The sequence below is a fragment of the Taudactylus pleione genome, unplaced genomic scaffold, assembly GCF_031769625.1.
Source record: "Taudactylus pleione unplaced genomic scaffold, aTauple2 ptg000731l, whole genome shotgun sequence".
Classification (NCBI taxonomy): Eukaryota; Metazoa; Chordata; class Amphibia; order Anura; family Myobatrachidae; genus Taudactylus; species Taudactylus pleione.
Window position 1 is genome coordinate 2,506,484 of NW_028285133.1, and position 18,684 is coordinate 2,525,167.

Sequence of the window (18,684 nt, forward strand, 5' to 3'; positions counted from 1 at the left end):
GCGGTCCTCACTCCTGCACGTCCCCCTGCTGGACCTTTGGTCGACAGACTTGTGGCAACCGGGGTGTAGGGAGGCTAGAGGCCTGAATGTATATTGAAATGGCAGCGTCCCGCTCTGCTTTAAGGTGGAATTACCTACCGGTAGGTGGGGAGGGGTCCACGGTGGGTAGCAGTGGTGGTGATAGTCCTGATGCCGAGCTCGGTGGTGTTCCTGGCCTCCGCGGTCCCGCGGGATATTCAGGTGGACAGATAGAGTGATCATTGGTAGTTGCTGGAAGGTAATGGGGTTATGCGGAGGTCGCGTGCTTCAGATGATCCCACGGTCCCGTGGGATCGGCTTCGTGTCCCAGGAGGGGACAGATGTATTTGTGCAGCTCAATGGGAGTGAGAGTGGGCTTGTGGTAGGGTCTCCAACGCGTTTCGGCTAGTTGCCTTTATCAAGGAGTCCTGCAATGCTGTGAGCAGTTCCCACCTCTCCCTTGTGACCTGAGTTCAGTGTGAATGGGACCAACCTGGGTATAACCCTGGTTGAAGGTGCAGTGTGAAAGGGGTCTGACCCAGGTCGCAGCTGGTTTGGACCCGTGTTCAAAATCCCGGGTCAGAGCCAGGTTTGCGATGTGAAAGGGGTATAAGGGGTCTATTTAATAAACTCAAATAAACTTTTTAGCTAAAAAACCCTCATCTCTTTTTTTGAGAAACAAAAAGCCACCCTCCGGTTGGGGCCCATTTATCAATGATCACATACTCCATGCGAACTGGGCGCGATATTAGCACCCACAATCACATTGCAGTATGTGATCATATCAGCCAAACGTATTACATTGCACCCACAGGGACAGGGGCTTCGCCCCAGCAATGTACTTGGAGTGAAGTAACCACATCAGCGGTCTCTTCTCTCCCGTGCCGGGACTCCAACGCATGCGCGGTCTACAGGCTATGCTGCACCGCAATCCCTCTCCCTATGATTTTTGCAGTGTGTAGACCTTAGGGTACAGCATCATAATGGCAGCGTTAGATGGCGTTCTCTGCGGGGGCCAAACTTTGCTTTCAGGAGTTTGGTAAATCTGAGCATGGCATCCCCCATAGAAACCTATGGGAATTGTGGCTGCTGTCGGGATCCTGAGGGACCTCTCTCTCCATAATACATTTAGGGGATACTAATTATTTGCGGCTATCCCTCGTTTTCAGGTAAAATGCCGCAAATAGTTACTGATAATTACTATTAGTTACTGACCACCCACAGCTATAGCGAGCGGCCAAGAAGATGGTCGCGATGGTCTTGACCATCGCGACCATCGGGCTTGCGTTGAGACTATTGTGGTAGGGTCTCTTTGCCCCAAGCCCACTTGTGATGTCAGTGGGCCCGGCCCCAGATGGTAGGTGTTCCCATGGGAACGCCTCCGTCTGGGCAGCCACGCCCCCAGCCCGCCCACCAAAGGGGGTGTGCTGTCACTCAACATCGACAGCACGCCCCCTTTGGTACGAGACCCGGAGCGACGGTTTGCCCGTCGCTATCCGGGTCTCGCGCATACGCACGACGGAGCCGGCTCCGTCGTGCGCATGTGCACTGGGCCACCATCGACCTGCTTGCGAGCGCATAGCGCTCGCGAGCGGGTCTGAATCAGGCCCACTGTGTCATGTAGCCACGGTATAAAGTCAAAGGAGAGAAGCAGCAAACCAGGCGCTCCTTCCCAGTATATGCCAGTCATTTTTTCCCAGTATATGCCAGGCACTCCTTCCCAGTATACAGTATGTCAGGCACTCCTTCCCAGAATATGCCAGGCACTCCTTCCCAGAATATGCCAGGCACTCCTTCCCAGAATATGCCAGGCACTCCTTCCCAGAATATGCCAGGCACTCCTTCCCAGAATATGCCAGGCACTCCTTCCCAAAATATGCCAGGTACTCCTTCCCAGTATATACCAGGCACCGATTTCCAGAGTATACCAGGCATCGGTTTCCCAGAATATGTCAGGCACTCCTTCCCAGAATATACCAGGCACTCCTTCCCAGAATATGCCAGGCACTCCTTGCCAGAATATGCCCTGCACTCCTTCCCAGAATATGCCCTGCACTCCTTCCCAGAATATGCCCTGCACTCCTTCCCAGAATATGCCCTGCACTCCTTCCCAGAATATGCCAGGCACTCCTTCCCAGAATATGCCAGGCACTCCTTCCCAAAATATGCCATGTACTCCTTCCCAGTATATACTAGGCACCGATTTCCAGAGTATACCAGGCATCGGTTTCCCAGAATATGTCAGGCACTCCTTCCCAGAATATACCAGGCACTCCTTCCCAGAATATGCCAGGCACTTCTTCCCAGAATATGCCCTGCACTCCTTCCCAGAATATGCCCTGCACTCCTTCCCAGAATATGCCAGGCACTCCTTCCCAGAATATGCCAGGCACTCCTTCCCAAAATATGCCAGGTACTCCTTCCCAGTATATACCAGGCACCGCTTTCCAGAGTATACCAGGCATCGGTTTCCCAGAATATGGCAGGCACTCCTTCCCAGTATATGCCAGGCACTCCGTCCCAGTATATGCCAGGCACTCCGTCCCAGTATATGCCATGCACTCCGTCCCAGTATATGCCAGGCACTCCTTCTCAGTATATACCAGGCACCGCTTCCCAGTGTATACCAGGCACCGCTTCCCAGTGTATACCAGGCACCGCTTCCCAGTATATACCAGGCACCGCTTCCCAGTATATACCAGGCACCTCTTCCTAATATATACCAGGCACTCCTTCCCTATATATACCAGGCACTCCTTCCCAGTGTATACCAGGCACTCCTTCCCAGAGTATACCAGGCACTCCTTCCCAGAGTATACCAGGCACTCCTTCCCAGAGTATACCAGGCACTCCTTCCCAGAGTATACCAGGCACTTCTTCCCAGTATATACCAGGCACTCCTTCCCTATATATACCGGGCACTCCTTCCCAGTGTATACCAGGCACTCCTTCCCAGAGTATATCAGGCACTCCTTCCCAGAGTATACCAGTCACTCCTTCCCTATATATACCAGGCACTCCTTCCCTATATATACCAGGCACTCCTTCCCTATATATACCAGGCACTCCTTCCCTATATATACCAGGCACTCCTTCCCAGAGTATACCAGGCACTCCTTCCCAGTATATACCAGGCACTCCTTCCCAGTATATACCAGGCACTCCTTCCCAGTGTATACCAGGCACTCCTTCCCAGAGTATACCAGGCACTCCTTCCCAGAGTATACCAGGCACTCCTTCCCAGAGTATACCAGGCACTCCTTCCCAGAGTATACCAGGCACTCCTTCCCAGAGTATACCAGGCACTCCTTCCCAGTGTATACCAGGCACTCCTTCCCAGTGTATACCAGGCACTCCTTCCCAGTATATACCAGGCACTCCTTCCCAGTGTATACCAGGCACTCCTTCCCTATATATACCAGGCACTCCTTCCCAGTATATGCCAGGCAATGCTTTCCAGAGTATACCAGGCACTCCTTCCCAGTATATGCCAGGCAACGCTTTCCAGAGTATACCAGGCACTCCTTCCCAGCGAGGAATGGATATGTAGCTTACAATATAACAGTAATATCTCACATCCAGTGTAAACATCACATATAAAGATTAATTATATTATAAGTAATACCAAATAAAAATAATCACAGTAATGTTTCTTCATCCCACTATTTCCACTCCTTCGTGGGGCTCGTCTTTTTCCTTCTCCTGGGCCTCCTCACATTTAAAGTACCTGGGCATTGTTCTACCTAAGAACCCTGCTCAACTGTACGATAAAAATGTAACACGACTGATTCAAAGCATTACTGAGGAGCTCAGGGGTTGGAAACATTTGACTCTCTCGTACTTAGGTAGAGCTGCCCTCATTAAAATGATGACCTTTCCTCGTCTTTTATATATGTTACAGACATTACCCATTCTGCTTACCACAAAAGATATCCAATTAATTAACAAGCTCTTCAGGTCATTCATTTGGCAGGGTGGTAGGGCCCGCCTTAGTCTCCGTAAATTATGTCAACCTAAATCTAACGGTGGAATAAACTTTCCCAATATCTTGATATATAATCATTCCTCCTTGATGAGGTTTTTGGCTGATTGGCTAAACGATCAGGAGGTGTATGCCAACACGTCCCTAGAATCACAATTCCTTCCCACAATGGCCTTAAAATATTTTTTACACATTCACGACCAAGAAGCTCCACCAGAAGTTCGTGATAACCCCCTGCTAATGACTACTAGACGCCTCTGGCATATACTGCGACATAAGCTCAATCTAAATGCTTATAAATCAATTACCTCCCATTGCTGCATAATTTAGAGTTTCAAGAGGGAGCAGCATCTTATCCTTTCACGATTTGGAGAGTGGGAGGTGTTCACACTATAAGTCATCTAATAGACTTGGAATTGAGGCGGCCCCTGGCGTTCTGCGAGGCAACTGACAAATTTGAGACCCTGCGGGCTTATCCTTTAGCTTACTTCCAAGCACAGCACTATATAGCCTCCGTGATACGGACATTTTCAACAGCTGACTGGCAAAACCCGCTAGATCAATGTTTTTCGAGTTCGACACCTATCCATAAGGCCATATCCATCTATTACAAACTTCTCAGTGAAGATTTAGAACACAATCTGGTTAGCCAAGGAATGCGCCAATGGCTAGCGCGATTCCCATCACTCTCTATTACAGATTTAATACGTGGATTGACGAGGTCATGATCACTACTGACTGCTAGTGCATATAATGAACTCTTTCTAAATGTGCATAATAGGACCTATTTGTCCCCGTATAGGCGATATAAAATGGATCTGTCTGATTCTCATGCCTGCCCTAGATGTGCGGGTGAGGAGGCAGATCTCTATCATTGCCTTTGGGAATGCCCAGTAGTTCAGGGCTTCTGGAGATGAGTAAAATATGATGCAGAGACCCATTTAGTGAATTACGTGCCTTTTACCCCTGAATGGGCTGTCCTGGGCATATTTCCAAGGGGACAAAGACTAACCCAGGGCAGCAGGAAATTATTACTCGCAATAAGCGCAGCCGCAAAAAAGGCCATATTACAAGAGTGCATACACCCAACTCCAATCAATTTTCCTTTATACAAGGAAAAACTGAATTTCATTTTTCGGATGGATTGGGTGGAAACTATGGGCCTGATTCAGACCCACTCGCAAGCGGCTGTCCGCTCGCAAGTGGGTCGATGGTGTGCACTGCGCATGCGCACGACGGCGGGAGCTCCGTCGTGCGCATGCGCCAGACGCGACGAGCGAAGGACTTTCCTTCGCTCGTTGTGTCTGATCAAAGGGGGCGTGCTGTCGATGTTGATTGACAGCACGCCCCCTTTGGTGGGCGTGCCGGGGGCGTGCCTCCCAGGCGGGGGCGTTCCCAAGGGAACGCCTACCGTCAGAAGCCGGCCCACTGATATCACTAGTGATGTCAGTGGGAGTGATTTTGGCTCTGATAGAGCCAAAATCACTCCGGGCCTTGCGGTTGAGAAACTCAACCGCAGGCTCCGGCTCGCAGTGGCGATGGTCGCGATGGTCAAGACCATCGCGGCCATCAACCTGCACGCTCGTATAGGCTGTGGGTGGTGACCCACAGCTATACGAGCGTCCAGGAGGACGCTCCATAATTATGGAGGACGGCCCTCATTCAGAGCGTGCGCTCTGCTCAGAGCGTCCGGCTCTAAATGAGGGCCTATGTTCCATAAGGAAAAGAAAGCTGCTTCTTTTTTCGACACATGGGAGAGTCTCATAGATACCCTGTCAATTTCATCACAATACCAGATCCATCATAGTATGCGACTGACACAGTGGTATGAGACTCGGGTTCTCTCGGGAGACCCTCCTATAATGTTGTCTAGTGGGTGAGCGTCAGACAGTATTTTACTATTATTATGTTTTATATAATAATTTTGTTTTTTTTATTTTGTTATCAGCGATATAACAGAGTTTTAGATCTGATATCTCGAACTGTAGTCTATTGCTGAATAGATGTTTATAATTTTACTCGGATCTTGAAATATGATTATAACAAAAAATATATACGTATATATGCTGTACTAGAAAAGTCTAATGTACTGAATACTTGTATGTAACTCAAATCTTACGACAATGATTTGTACTGATTGATGTGACAAATTTTGTGTATGGTGTTATTTGCTTCCACAAATAAATAAAAGTTTAAAAGAAAAACAAAAAATAATCACAGTAGATATTCCTGGGAGATGGATGAACATGAAATGGCAAATTGGTGAAATATAAAAACATGCATGTAGTCACTAGGCCAGGGGTTTCCCAAAAGCGGTCCTCAGGGCTCCCCAACAGTTCAGGTTTTAGAGATATCCATGGTTGAGCGCAGGTGGCTTAATTAGTACTTTGGTCAATTTGATTTAACACCTGTGCTCAACCATGGATATCTCTAATACCTGAACTGTTGGGGAGCCCTGAGGAGCAAGTTTGGGAACCTGTGCATTAGGTTAAACGACTGGAAAACTTCCTAATTAGAGCCTGCAACTGTTTATAAATATTATTATCCAAATTGTGAGATGCGGAAGTCAGTCTATGATGGAACTCCAGTTGGAGTCTTAGTGGTGGACAGAAATGTCTTTGGCTGAAATGTGTAAACTGCCCTATATCGGTCATCCTGCGAATATATTCATTCTATTACAACCACCGAGATCTGATTCCAATCAGCAGCCCATACAGATGTTTTCTGAAGTGGTGAGAATAATTTCTCCTATCGGATACGAGACTCCTATGTGTACACTGTTGTTGTTATTATTAGCTTTTATTTGTATGGCGCCACAGGGTATTCACAGCGCTGTTCATGGATTGTCGTACATAGAGTAACTTAACAAAACTATACAACCAAATACTGGGTGGATGGTATGGGAAATCCAATGGGAAGGGTATAACCAAGAGGGTGAATTGGGTAAGAGTAACTTAAGGCCACATTTATCAACGAGTTTTATCATTCACAACGAGTGATAAAACCTGATACGTTTGATAAATGGTGCTCCAGCCAATCAGCTCCCAACTGTCATTTTTCAAACAGAACAGTTGGGAGCTGATTGGCTGGAGCACCATTGTCATACACAACAAGTTTTATCACTCATTGTGAATGATAAAACTCTTTGATCAATGAGGCCCTAAGTGGGAGGCCAGAGGGGTAGAGTAATTTGGTATGAGGAGGGCTGAAAGGCTTTTGTGAAGGAGTCATAAGGGTTCTTGTGGAGGTATGAAGACTGGTAGAGAGAGTCAGAGGGAGGGAGTGAGTGAGTTCCAGAGTCGAGGGACAGCACAAGAGAAATCTCAGAAGCTGAGGGAGCGGTCAGTGGAGAGGTTGGGGGGAGTGTGAGCAGAAATGAGGATGGAGATGCAGGAGTGAGTGGAGTGATTGAGGGCTTTATATGCGATTGTGAGGATTTTGTACTCTGAGGTGAATGGAGAGCCAGTGAAGTAGCCAGCAAACTGGTGATGGCAACACAGAGTGGTGTGAAATGTAAATGAGACAAGCAGCAGGATTAAGAATTGATTGAAGTGGGGAGTGGCGGCCGAGAGGACTTCAGGCCAGAATGGAGAAGGTTACAGTAGTCCAGGCGGGAAATGACGTGCATGCATGAGTGTTTCGGTAGCATCCATGGTGAGAAGGGGTCTGATTCTATGAATACATCGGTGAGATGCCGCATTAGACTGTCCCTTATTCAGCCTGTCATGCCTTAGGGACTTTTTGCTCTGTTATTAGAGGTGTTACTTCTGCCACCTACTAATACTCCCTTATCCCCGGGTACACACATCTCCCTTTCCTCAATCCCTGGAAACACAGGCACATCTCCATTATTCTCCCAGTGACTTGTCGTCATCAGCAGGAAGTATGTACGCTGAATGCAGGTATGCTCTGGACTCCTGTAAAGAAAAAAAACAATATATGTATGTATTCATGTCCTATGTGAATCCAGGATCAAACTATATATAATATATATATATATATATATATAAAGGACTACACATCTGTATTTTGTCTCCAGTTATAGGCTTTTTCCATCTTATGTTCTTTCCCTGCAGTCCCACCGCGACCTGTCCAAAGCACGACAAGTCAAAGTCCACTTTCGGAAGTTGGTCCTTCGCATGATCCGCGATGAGAAATTTCGGCAGAATTATGTGGCGGTAAGATGAAGACATCACTGCTCTCTAGGTTTCCCACTCCCGAATAATTGCACAGATTATAACAGACGTGCCCATAACAAAGATTAAAGTCTCTGAAAGTGGATTTAACACCCGGAAGCGAGCATGGGGCTGTATTTGTCATCTGGCTGGTAAGAAGAACAGGAAGTCTCCATATCGCCTATGCACAGGTTGGCTGCTGGATGCTCCTCCCCCCTGCTGGCCCAATATATCACACACGCACCAGGGGCGTGCTGGGAACTTATGCCAGGGGACCTGTCCAATTCTTTCAACAGCGCCATATCAGGGCTTTTCTATACCCTGTGCCAGCCAAGCCCCCTGAGCACATGACATCATGTGGAGGGGGCAGGGTAGGTCAGGCAGCATTGGGATTTACAGCACTACAGCCATTCAAGGCACCCTGATGCAGGGGCTGTTGGTGAATGGCGGTGCCGCACACAAGGTTCTGCGTTGTGTGCGATCTCACTGCTCGCGCTCCCCTAGTTAAAGCCCTGACTTTCGAGACTGGTGTTCAGTCAGGATTTTCCACTCTAAACTGAATTTTATAACTGGCAGCGCTAACCCTTCATCTTTTGGACGTCCAGCGCTTCTTCCAGGTCTGGAGAGGAGGAAGGGCTCTCCTATCATACTTTCTACTTCAGGGTCCATAGGGGGTCCACATGGTTGACCTTGGGGGTATAGCTGGATCTGGATCCACGGGCACCATGCAGTTAAAGCTTTGCTGCTCCCAGGATGCACTTGGGTCCGTTCTCCTCTATACCCCGAACCCGAGCCACAGGCACCTCAGTTTTAGTTGGTGCCCGGCCGGAGTCGGGTCACCCTAGCGCGGTGGGCTGCATAAGCAGCCCCTAAGCTTTCTTTTTAAAGAAGATAGAAGATTTTATTGTTTTATTTTTTACTCTTCTTAGCGGCAGCATCAGACTGTCCATCTGGACGTCCAAGCTGCCGCTCCTACAGCCCCGCTGGCGCTGCGACGCCGGTACTGATCCGGGGATCGCAGCGGGACCCCGGAGTCAGTGCTAGCATGGCTCGGGACCTCCCACAGACTGCTGCCGGACTCAAGGGGCCAGGTAAGCCGCGTGCAGCGCTTCGCGCTGCGCGCGGGGGAAGTTATGCAGTCTTCATGCCGCCGGTCTCTGGGGACAGACCGGCGGCGCTAGTAGCGGTGGCGGGCTCCCCCCTCTGTGGAATACCCCGCGTATCCGCTGGACCACCAGGGTGTAAGGCCGGCAGGGACACGGCGTCCCTGGGGTTCCATTACTAGCAGGGGAGGCAGCCTTCCCTGCTTGAGCGGCTCCTCCCCTCAGCCCAGCGCGCCTTCTCTCAAGCGTGCTGGCGTCGCTGGGCTGTGCTCTCTCGGCCACTCCTCCTCAGAGCTCTCCAGTGGCCATCTTCCCAGGCAGCAACGCAGAGCTCCCATGTAGGCTTCCAGTGGACCGGTCCCCCTGCGTACCTCTCCCCTGATCAGGACAGTGGCCCTCATTCAGACCCACTCGCGAGCGGCTGTCCGCTCGCAAGTGGGTCGATGGTCCGCACTGCGCATGCGCACGACGGAGGGAGCTCCGTCGTGCGCATGCGCGAGACCCTACGAGCGAAGGACTTTCCTTTGCTCGGAGTGTCTCATCAAAGGGGGCGTGCTGTCGATGTTGACTGACAGCACGCCCCCTTTGGTGGGCTTGCCGGGGGCGTGCCTGCCAGACGGAGGCGTTCCCAAGGGAACGCCTACCGTCTGAAGCCGGCCCCACTGACATCACTAGTGATGTCAGTGGGAGTGATTTTGGCTCTGATAGAGCCAAAATCACTCCTGGCCTTGCGGTTGAAAAACTCAACCGCAGGCTTCTGCTCGCAGTTTCGATGGCCGCGATGGTCAAGACCATCGCGACCATCATCCTGCACGCTCGTATATGCTGTGGGTGGTGACCCACAGCTATACGAGCGTCCAGGAGAACGCTTCATATTAATGGAGGTGGGCCCTGATTCAGAGCGAGCGCTCTGGTCAGAGCGTCCGGCTCTGAATCAGGGCCAGTGTTCGCAGCGCTATAGCCCTCCCAGACACTGAATCAGGGAGGTTGATTGTAGCTGAAGGTGCAGTGAGTATAACTTCCTGCATGGTATGTGACTATTGCTAGTGCTGCTGTCTGTGCTTTTTCTACTTACTGTCAGCTTTTTACCTATCCCTTTCCTTCTCCTACGGCCCGCAGGTGCGTGGGGGAGGGGTGTTCTTTCTGTGTACCTCACTTATATAGATCAACGTATTTGTGAGGTCCGTCACATACTACGGTGTGCTACTCAGTACCAGATTGTGGGCTGTTTGTGTTGCATACTTGGGAGTGCGTGGGTGTTATACGCCTTACCTCGTTTCGGTGATACATGTTTATTGCAAAAAGTTTGTGTCATGTCTGATGAGGAGAATGAGCGCTCCGAGGCTCCTGTGTTGTTTTCCTGCCGTCGCTGTTCGGCAGGGGTTGATGGGGCAGATTTGTCTGAGGACGGTCTGTGCTGGCGGTGCCAGCTGGCGCAGGATCCTCCGTGGGCGATGTTTACGCAAGTGCTGGCGTCGATCGCGGACCGGCTTGCGGTCATGACTGCGGCCCCTTCTAGGGCGTTGCCCCAGCCTACCATCCCCCGTTCCCCAGGTGTGACGCGTCTGGTGCAGTCTCCTCCCGGGTCTCAGACTGTGAGTCCTTATGCGGGTTTGCCTGTATTTGTGCAATCTCCCACGGTGCCGCAGCAGTCGATGGTGCCATTTCAGGGGTATCCTCAAACGGTGCCCCCTCCCTGGGTGGATGTACTCTCCAGCTCTGTTCAGAGCCTGGCGGCTTCATCATCAGCCTTTCAATCTATGTTGCACAGTGATTTGCCCCCACGGGCGTCCAAGCGACCCGTTACGGCTTCACTGGCGGCTCAGTTTACGGACACGGACGTGTCTTCGGATGACGGGGAGATCCATGAAGACTCTGACTCGGATGCCAGGGCCCAGGAGGTGGAGGCTAAGTCCTCCATTAATGTGCCGGCATTGGTTAGGGCGGTGCGGGCCATCCTTCATATTGAGGAGGATGCGCCGGCTCCCAGGTCAATGTACCCTAACTTTAAAAAGGCCAAGGTAACTTCGACGGTTTTTCCCGTCTGACCAGTTAACGGATCATATGGCAGGGGCCTGGCAGTTGCCCAGCAAGAGATTCCAACCGCAGAAACGGTTGGCTTCAAACTATCCGTTTCCTGAGGCTCATTGCAGGAAGTGGGAAACTCCGCCTGCGGTGGATTCCCACGTTACCCGCTTAATTAAAACCGCTACGCTGCCTTTGCCGTCTATCTCCTCCCTGACAGATCCCATGGACAGGAAAGTGGAGACTTGGTTAAAGTCTATCTACTCTCTCTCGGGGGCGGTGGCCTGTCCGTCCATGGCCATCTCTTGGGTGGCTAAGGCCATCGAGAGCTGGGCCAACGCTTTGGAGGATACCTTTCCGGAAGATGCTCCGGAGATCCAGAGAGCGTTGATAGGACAAATGAGGGATGCGGCTTCCTACATTGGGGAAGCTTTGTTAGATGCGAGCCTGCTGACCGCTCGGGTGTCGGCTGCAGCTGTGTCGGCGCGTCGGTCCTTGTGGCTGAGGTCTTGGAGAGCTGACGCGGACTCCAAAAAGGGCCTGGAGGCCTTACCTTTTAATGGGGAGTTGCTTTTTGGTCCAGACTTGGACAAAATTGTGGATACGCTGGCTAAGTCTAAATCAGCCTTCCTCCCTTCGGCTTCTGCACCTACCAAGGTACGGAGCTCTGCCTTTCGGTCCTTTCGGGTTCAGGGCAAGGCAAAAGGTCAGTCCTTCCCGAGGTAGTCGGCGACCAAGAAGCAGGCCTGGAGTGCCAGGCGCCCTTCTTCCAAGCAGGAGGATAAACCCTCTGCCTGATGGGGCGGGCCTCCCTCTGGGGGACCCCAGAGTGGGAGGCTGACTTCTTCTGTTTGCCCAGTGCTGGCACGATACCACCATGGATGTCTGGGTTCGAGAAGTGGTCTCCCAGGGGTACGCCCTGTCTTTTCGGCACAGACCGCCCCGCCAGTTTTTTTGCACGAGTCCTCAGGATACGACCAAGACCTTACAGATTCAGGTAGCTATAGAGTCCTTGCTGAAAGCAGGGGTCATTGTTCCCGTTCCTCAATTACAACGAGGGACGGGGTACTATTCTTCTCTTTTTCTGGTGCAGAAACCCAATGGTTCTCATCGCCCTATCCTCAACTTGAAGTCTCTGAACAAATTCCTCAGAGTTCCCAAGTTCAGGATGGAAACATTACGTTCCATCATTCTGGCGATGGAACCGGGGGATTACATGGTGTCCCTGGATATCCAGGACGCCTACCTCCATGTTCCGATAGCACCTTCGCACCAGAGGTATCTGAGGTTCGCTATCCTTCAACACCACTATCAGTTCCGGGCGCTACCCTTTGGTCTCTCCACGGCACCGAGGGTGTTCACGAAGATTATGGCGGTCATGGCCGCACATCTTCGGAACCAGAATGTACGGCTGCTGCCGTATCTGGACGACCTCCTGTTGCTGGCGAGCTCCCCGGAGGTACTGCTTCAACATCTCCACCTGACGATCGCTTGCCTGCAAGCACACGGGTGGCTGATAAACTGGAAAAAGTCCTCCCTGATTCCATCTCAGCGGATGGTTCATTTGGGAGCCCTGCTGGATTCTCGTCAGCAAAGGATCTTCCTGACCCCGGAGAAGGTCTCCTCCCTGCAGCTGCGGATACACAGTTGCCTGAGCAGTTGCCGCCTGTCGGTCCATTCAGCTATGAGAGTTCTGGGCTCCATGGTGTCGACATTCGACATGGTGGAATTTGCCCAGTTCCATTCCTGGCCCCTGCAGGGGCTGATTCTATCGGAATGGAACGGGTTACCTCACCGGATCCGCTCTCAGTTGCTGGTGTTTTCCCCGGAGGTTCGGCAGTCTTTGGCTTGGTGGCTTCAGACAGCTCATCTGGTCGAGGGGCGCCCCTTTTGGATCCCGGACTGGGTCCTGCTCATGACGGATGCCAGTCTTCGGGGTTGGGGGGCAGTGACCGGCTCGTTGTCACTTCAGAGTCGTTGGTCTGCGGAAGAAGCTCTTCTTCCCATCAACATTCTGGAACTGCGGGCAGTATACAGGGCCCTGCAGTCGTCCGGTCCCGTTCTTTACGGAAGGGCGGTTCAGGTGCAGTCCAACAACGCCACCACGGTGGCATATATCAACCACCAAGGAGGAACTCGCAGTCGGGCAGCGATGTCGGAGGTGTCTCGCATCCTTGCTTGAGTGGAGTGTCACATTCCAGCGATCTCGGCAGTCTTCATTCCCGGAGTCCTCAATTGGGAGGCGGACTTCCTCAGCCGTCACGACGTGCATCCCGGGGAATGGTCGCTTCACCCAGAGGTGTTTCAGCTACTCGTGGACAGGTGGGGGCTGCCGGAGCTGGATTTGATGGCCTCCCGTCACAATCACAAGTTGCCCGTTTACGGGTCAAGGACAAGAGACGCAGGCGCCAGTCTGGTAGACGCGCTGTCGGTGAAATGGACGTTTCACCTGACGTATCTGTTTCCTCCAATATCCCTACTTCCTCGGGTTCTGCGGAAATTCAAGCAGGACGGCGGCACGCTCGTGCTGGTTGCTCCGGCGTGGCCCAGACGTCCTTGGTACTCCGATCTGAGGTGCCTCTCCATCGACGCTCCGTACCTTCTCCCTCAGCGTCGGGACCTGTTGTCACAGGGGCCCTGCCTTTACCCGGATCTGGGTCGGCTGTCTTTGACGGCGTGGCTCTTGAGACAGCCGTCGTGAGGTCTAGGGGTTTCTCCAGTTCGGTCATTGGTACCATGCTTAGGGCACGCAAGCCTGCTTCCGCACGGATTTACCACAGGGTGTGGCGCACTTATTTTCAGTGGTGTGAATCCAGAAACTATGACCCTCGGGTGTTCCGGGTTTCCAGAATCTTGGAGTTCCTTCAATCGGGTTTGGACCTCGGCTTACGCCTGGCCTCTCTGAAGATTCATGTGTCTGCTTTGTCCGTGTGGTTTCAGCGACAGATTGCTACACTACCGGATGTTCACACCTTTTTCCAGGGTGTTCTCAGGATCCAGCCTCCCTTCGTGCCTTCTGTGGCTCCTTGGGACTTGGCGGTGGTGCTACGGGTCTTGCAGGGTCCTCCTTTTGAGCCTCTTGAGTCGGTGGACCTCAAGTGGCTGACGTTCAAGACCGTTTTTCTCCTGGCGATTGCTTCTGCCAGGAGGGTGTCCGAGTTGGGGGCGCTTTCCTGTGGCCCCCCTTTTCTGATTTTTCACCAGGACAGAGCGGTGCTCCGCACTCGTCCTGAATTTTTGCCCAAAGTGGTCTCAAAGTTCCACATTAATCAGGAGCTTGTCGTGCCAGCTTTTAAGTCACCTGATCTTTCAGCTGGTGAGGCTTCCTTAGATGTAGTCCGGGCACTTAGAATCTACGTGGATCCGGACTGCTTCGGTTAGGAAGTCGGATTCATTGTTTGTCCTCTTCGGTTTTCAAGAGGGGTTGGCCTGCCAACAAGCAAACGTTAGCCCGTTGGCTTCGTTCAGTTATTTCTGAGGCTTATGCACAGGAGGGTTTACCTGTGCCAGCCTCTGTTAAGGCTCATTCCACTCGTTCTGTGGGTCCCTCTTGGGCTGCTAGACGTGGCGCCTCCGCTGTTCAGCTGTGTAAGGCGGCCACTTGGTCTTCAATTCAAACGTTTTTGAGGTTCTATGCGTTTGACACCTTCGCCTCTCAGGATGTATCCTTCGGGCGCCGGGTGCTCCTTTCAGCACAGGAGCGTCCCCGCCCTTAGTTGAACTGCTTTGGGACATCCCCAAGGTCAACCATGTGGACCCCCTATGGACCCTGAAGTAGAAAACAGGAGATATGGTAAGAACTTACCTTTGTTATCTCTGTTTCTACGAAGTCCATAGGGTCCACAGGGCGCCCGCCCTGACGCACCAGGCTTCATATGGGCTGTGTGGCTGGTCACTGGTTTTCCGTCTCCCATTTCTGTGAGTATGGTTTCCTGTGTGTTCCAGTCTTCCTTCTCTCTGTATAGTCTCCTCCTCCGGCCTTGGCTGCTTACCAACTGAGGTGCCTGTGGCTCGGGGGCGGGGTATAGAGGAGGACGGACCCAAGTGCATCCTGGGAGCAGCAAAGCTTTAACTGCGTGGTGCCCGTGGATCCAGATCCAGCTATACCCCCAAGGTCAACCCTGTGGACCCTATGGACTTCGTAGAAACAGAGATAACAAAGGTAAGTTCTTACCATATCTCCTGTTTTTGAAACGTCACTCTCCTCCATTACAAGGGCACTGAACCTCAATTACATGCTGCCTTATTCATAGGAACTACTAATGGTATTCACAAATATGTGTACAATGTCTCCTACCCTGTATTTTTATTAGATGTGGAGTTAAGTGCCAGCTATTGTATTCTGTTATCCACTACTGTTAATACTGTGCTTGCTTATAGTCTCCATGCTCCTTTTTAGAATGCCTTCAATTATGAAAAGCTACCGAACCTTTTGTTTCTTTTTGCTAATGAAGTTTAATGATCCATTTTTAGATGTCCGCTCTTATGTTCTCAGTGACTCGACCCTCTACTGTGTTTGATTTTTTTATTTTTTCGACAATTAATTTGTCTCATTTAATAAAATAATTCCAGCTGACAGAGTGATGTAACCTTTAGCAATTAGGACCTCATTCAGAGTCGGACGAAGCGGCCGCACGGTCGTACGGGAAAAGGGGCTCGATATGCAAATGATTCCCTCGCAAGTTGCGTCCCTAAGTTCGGATCGTTAGCTGGCCGACTAAGGGGAGGAAGCGGTCGGAAGACAAAAAATGCTCCCCCTTCTCGTACGCATTACACGTCATCTCCGGGCATATAAGGATTAATCGAGACCATCGGGAACCATCGGAACTGGTCGTAGAGCTTAAGGTTGACCATACCCTCTCTTGAGCTCTACGATCATGTCAGTGTAAAAACCTCCCATGTCACATATGCCATGACGCTACTTTGTTAATTATGCACTCCCATAAACCGTATGCACTCCCATAAAATGCCGTTCGCATAATGAGGCACGCCTGCGTTCGGATCTCCACTCCCCCGTTTTCAAGCACCTTCCCCTGTTACCACCCACAAACGCCTCAATCTGTCACTCAAACTACCGACCTGGCTATGTTCAAGGAGAGAGAAATTTCTGATCGTAGCAGCTAGTTTGCGCACGCGCATTGCGAACTTTATGCATGCGCAGTATAGCGAACATCGGTGGCGTACGACCGTGCGGCCGCTTCGACCGACTCTGAATGAGGTCCTTAGTCCTAGCTAGCGACCCACCCCAGCTTCACACAGGAGCAATTTTGAATTTACAGCAAGAGTCTTTTTTAACTGAGGTCTTATAAGAAGCCTTGTAGACATTCGTCGTTTTTCCTCCTGATGTCAACACGAAAAGATTTAGGGCCTGATTCAGAGTTGGGAATAGAGAGAGATATCTCTCTCAACTGATCATCTAGGTGAAACCATGCTGCACTGCAGGTGGGGCAGATTTAAAATGTGCAGAGAGATTTAGATTTTGGAGGGAGGTGTCCAAACTACATCTAAGTTGTAGAGTAATAATAAAGCTGTGCAGTATTTGTGGGCTACATGTAAAAGCAGCCAGTATTTACCCCACATACAAAAAAAAAAAAAATTATTTACACCCCTTACATTGCAACATGGTTTGTCCAGGTACACAGCTAAGTGCTATCTCTCTCTATTCCCAGCTCTGGATCAGGCCCTTAGTTTTCAGGTGACAGCAAAAGGGCCACGTAAAGTTAGCCATGAGAAAAACAGTCTCCACTCAGGTCACCTCCAGCCATGTTAAGTGTCTGTCCCTGCACTTTATATATTGTCCTGCCAAAGCAGCCTCTTACCGAGACTTGGACTCGTTTGGAATGACAGAATCTTTTTTCATGTAAATGAAATAGGAATGATAAAAAAAGGGAAAAACTTAAATTTTGTATTAGTAATCAGGGCTTGCATCAGTTTTTCTGGAGAAATCGGATAATACGTAATAATCTCTACATGGTATAAAATAAAGTCCATCGCTGTGATATATCTTTAACGTTTTAGACAGCGTAAGACAAGAAAGTGCTCGGACGTCTGTTTTTTCATTGACTTCACTAAAATGGTCACTGCTCAGCTCCCTATTGTCATACATTAATGTCTCATACACCTAAACCTTCCTCCACAAATTTTCTGTACAATAGTGACAACTGCATCAAAATCCGTCCAGTGCTTCTCCAGATTATTCCGAACAAACAGACAAACACCTACCAGGGACTTTATTTTTTACTATGTATAGATAGATTGTGTTTATTAGTCTTTCTACACTAAACTGCTAGAGGCTGATCTGTGTGGGTGCTATAAATTACACCTCTTGCACAATGTTATTATAATAACTGCTCTTAGAGTGTTCCCCTTACAGTGCTCTTCTGTTTCTAATCATCCTCTAACAGCTGAGTGACTTCTGTGGATTTCAATATCAGTTCTACATTGATATTGTTCAAATTTTTTATCTCCCCCAGTTCGCTTCTTAAACAAAACCTCACACAGACGGCACCTTGTAGACCGTAAGCTCCTACAGGCAGGGCTGTCTGCAAAAATTAACGCTATTCTATTAGAATGTAATTATATTTGGAATGTAGACATGTCAAATGTTACAGATTATTTCATTGGAAAATGCAGAAATGTAAAGTAATAGTGATAGCTATATTGGCTCTATTGCGAAGTTATCAATTATAGTGCCACCTAGTGGATAAAAAATGGTATTACACCATTGTGAGTTACAGCTAACGTTTTGTTTCAGCAATAACTTTGGATTACTTTGTCTTCCAGAACTTCTGATCTCATTTTATTTAGCATTGCTGCCCCTTTGATATGGATATTGTACTATAATCAATATTCTGTTGCTTATATTTTCATTGCAGACCACACTAAACTCAGAATATGGGGAACAGTTTATGGATGTTCTAGAAAAACTTCTCTGGGAATTTCTTTACCGTTTACAGACTGTTCTACACCACCAGGTAACAGGCGGCTTGGGGTGGGAAGGAGATGCAAAAAGGAAAGGACATCTTTGCTAGAAAGGAAATCATAGTGTGGCTCATTTCACTGTATTTTGTATTAGACGACAGAAATAAGATGTTTTACTTTGAAAACCTTATCGTTCCCTTTTGTATTTGTTATTATACAAGGGCCAATCACACTCCTATATTCCCCGGTGTCTACACCCTGACATTTCCCTTTGTCCTCGCCCCCTGACATTCCCCGGTGTCCACGCCCTGACATTCCCCGGTGTCCACGCCCTGACATTCCCCAGTGTCCCCGCCCTGACATTCCCCGGTGTCCTCGCCCTGACATTCCCCGGTGTCCTTGCCATGACATTTAGAAAGATCTAACAATAATACAGAGAACCGTGACTAGGGGTGTATGA

At 50.0% G+C, this 18,684-nt stretch overlaps 1 protein-coding gene across 1 annotated transcript in view; it reads left to right on the forward strand.

The window, feature by feature from the left end:
* Positions 1 to 18,684, forward strand: part of LOC148477258 (uncharacterized) — a 32,715-nt gene that overhangs the window by 7,167 nt on the left and 6,864 nt on the right. The window contains exons 4-5 of the mRNA XM_088457014.1: positions 8,077 to 8,178; positions 18,179 to 18,277. Coding sequence (XP_088313140.1) covers positions 8,077 to 8,178; positions 18,179 to 18,277 — 201 coding nt within the window. The remainder of the gene's footprint in view (positions 1 to 8,076; positions 8,179 to 18,178; positions 18,278 to 18,684) is intronic.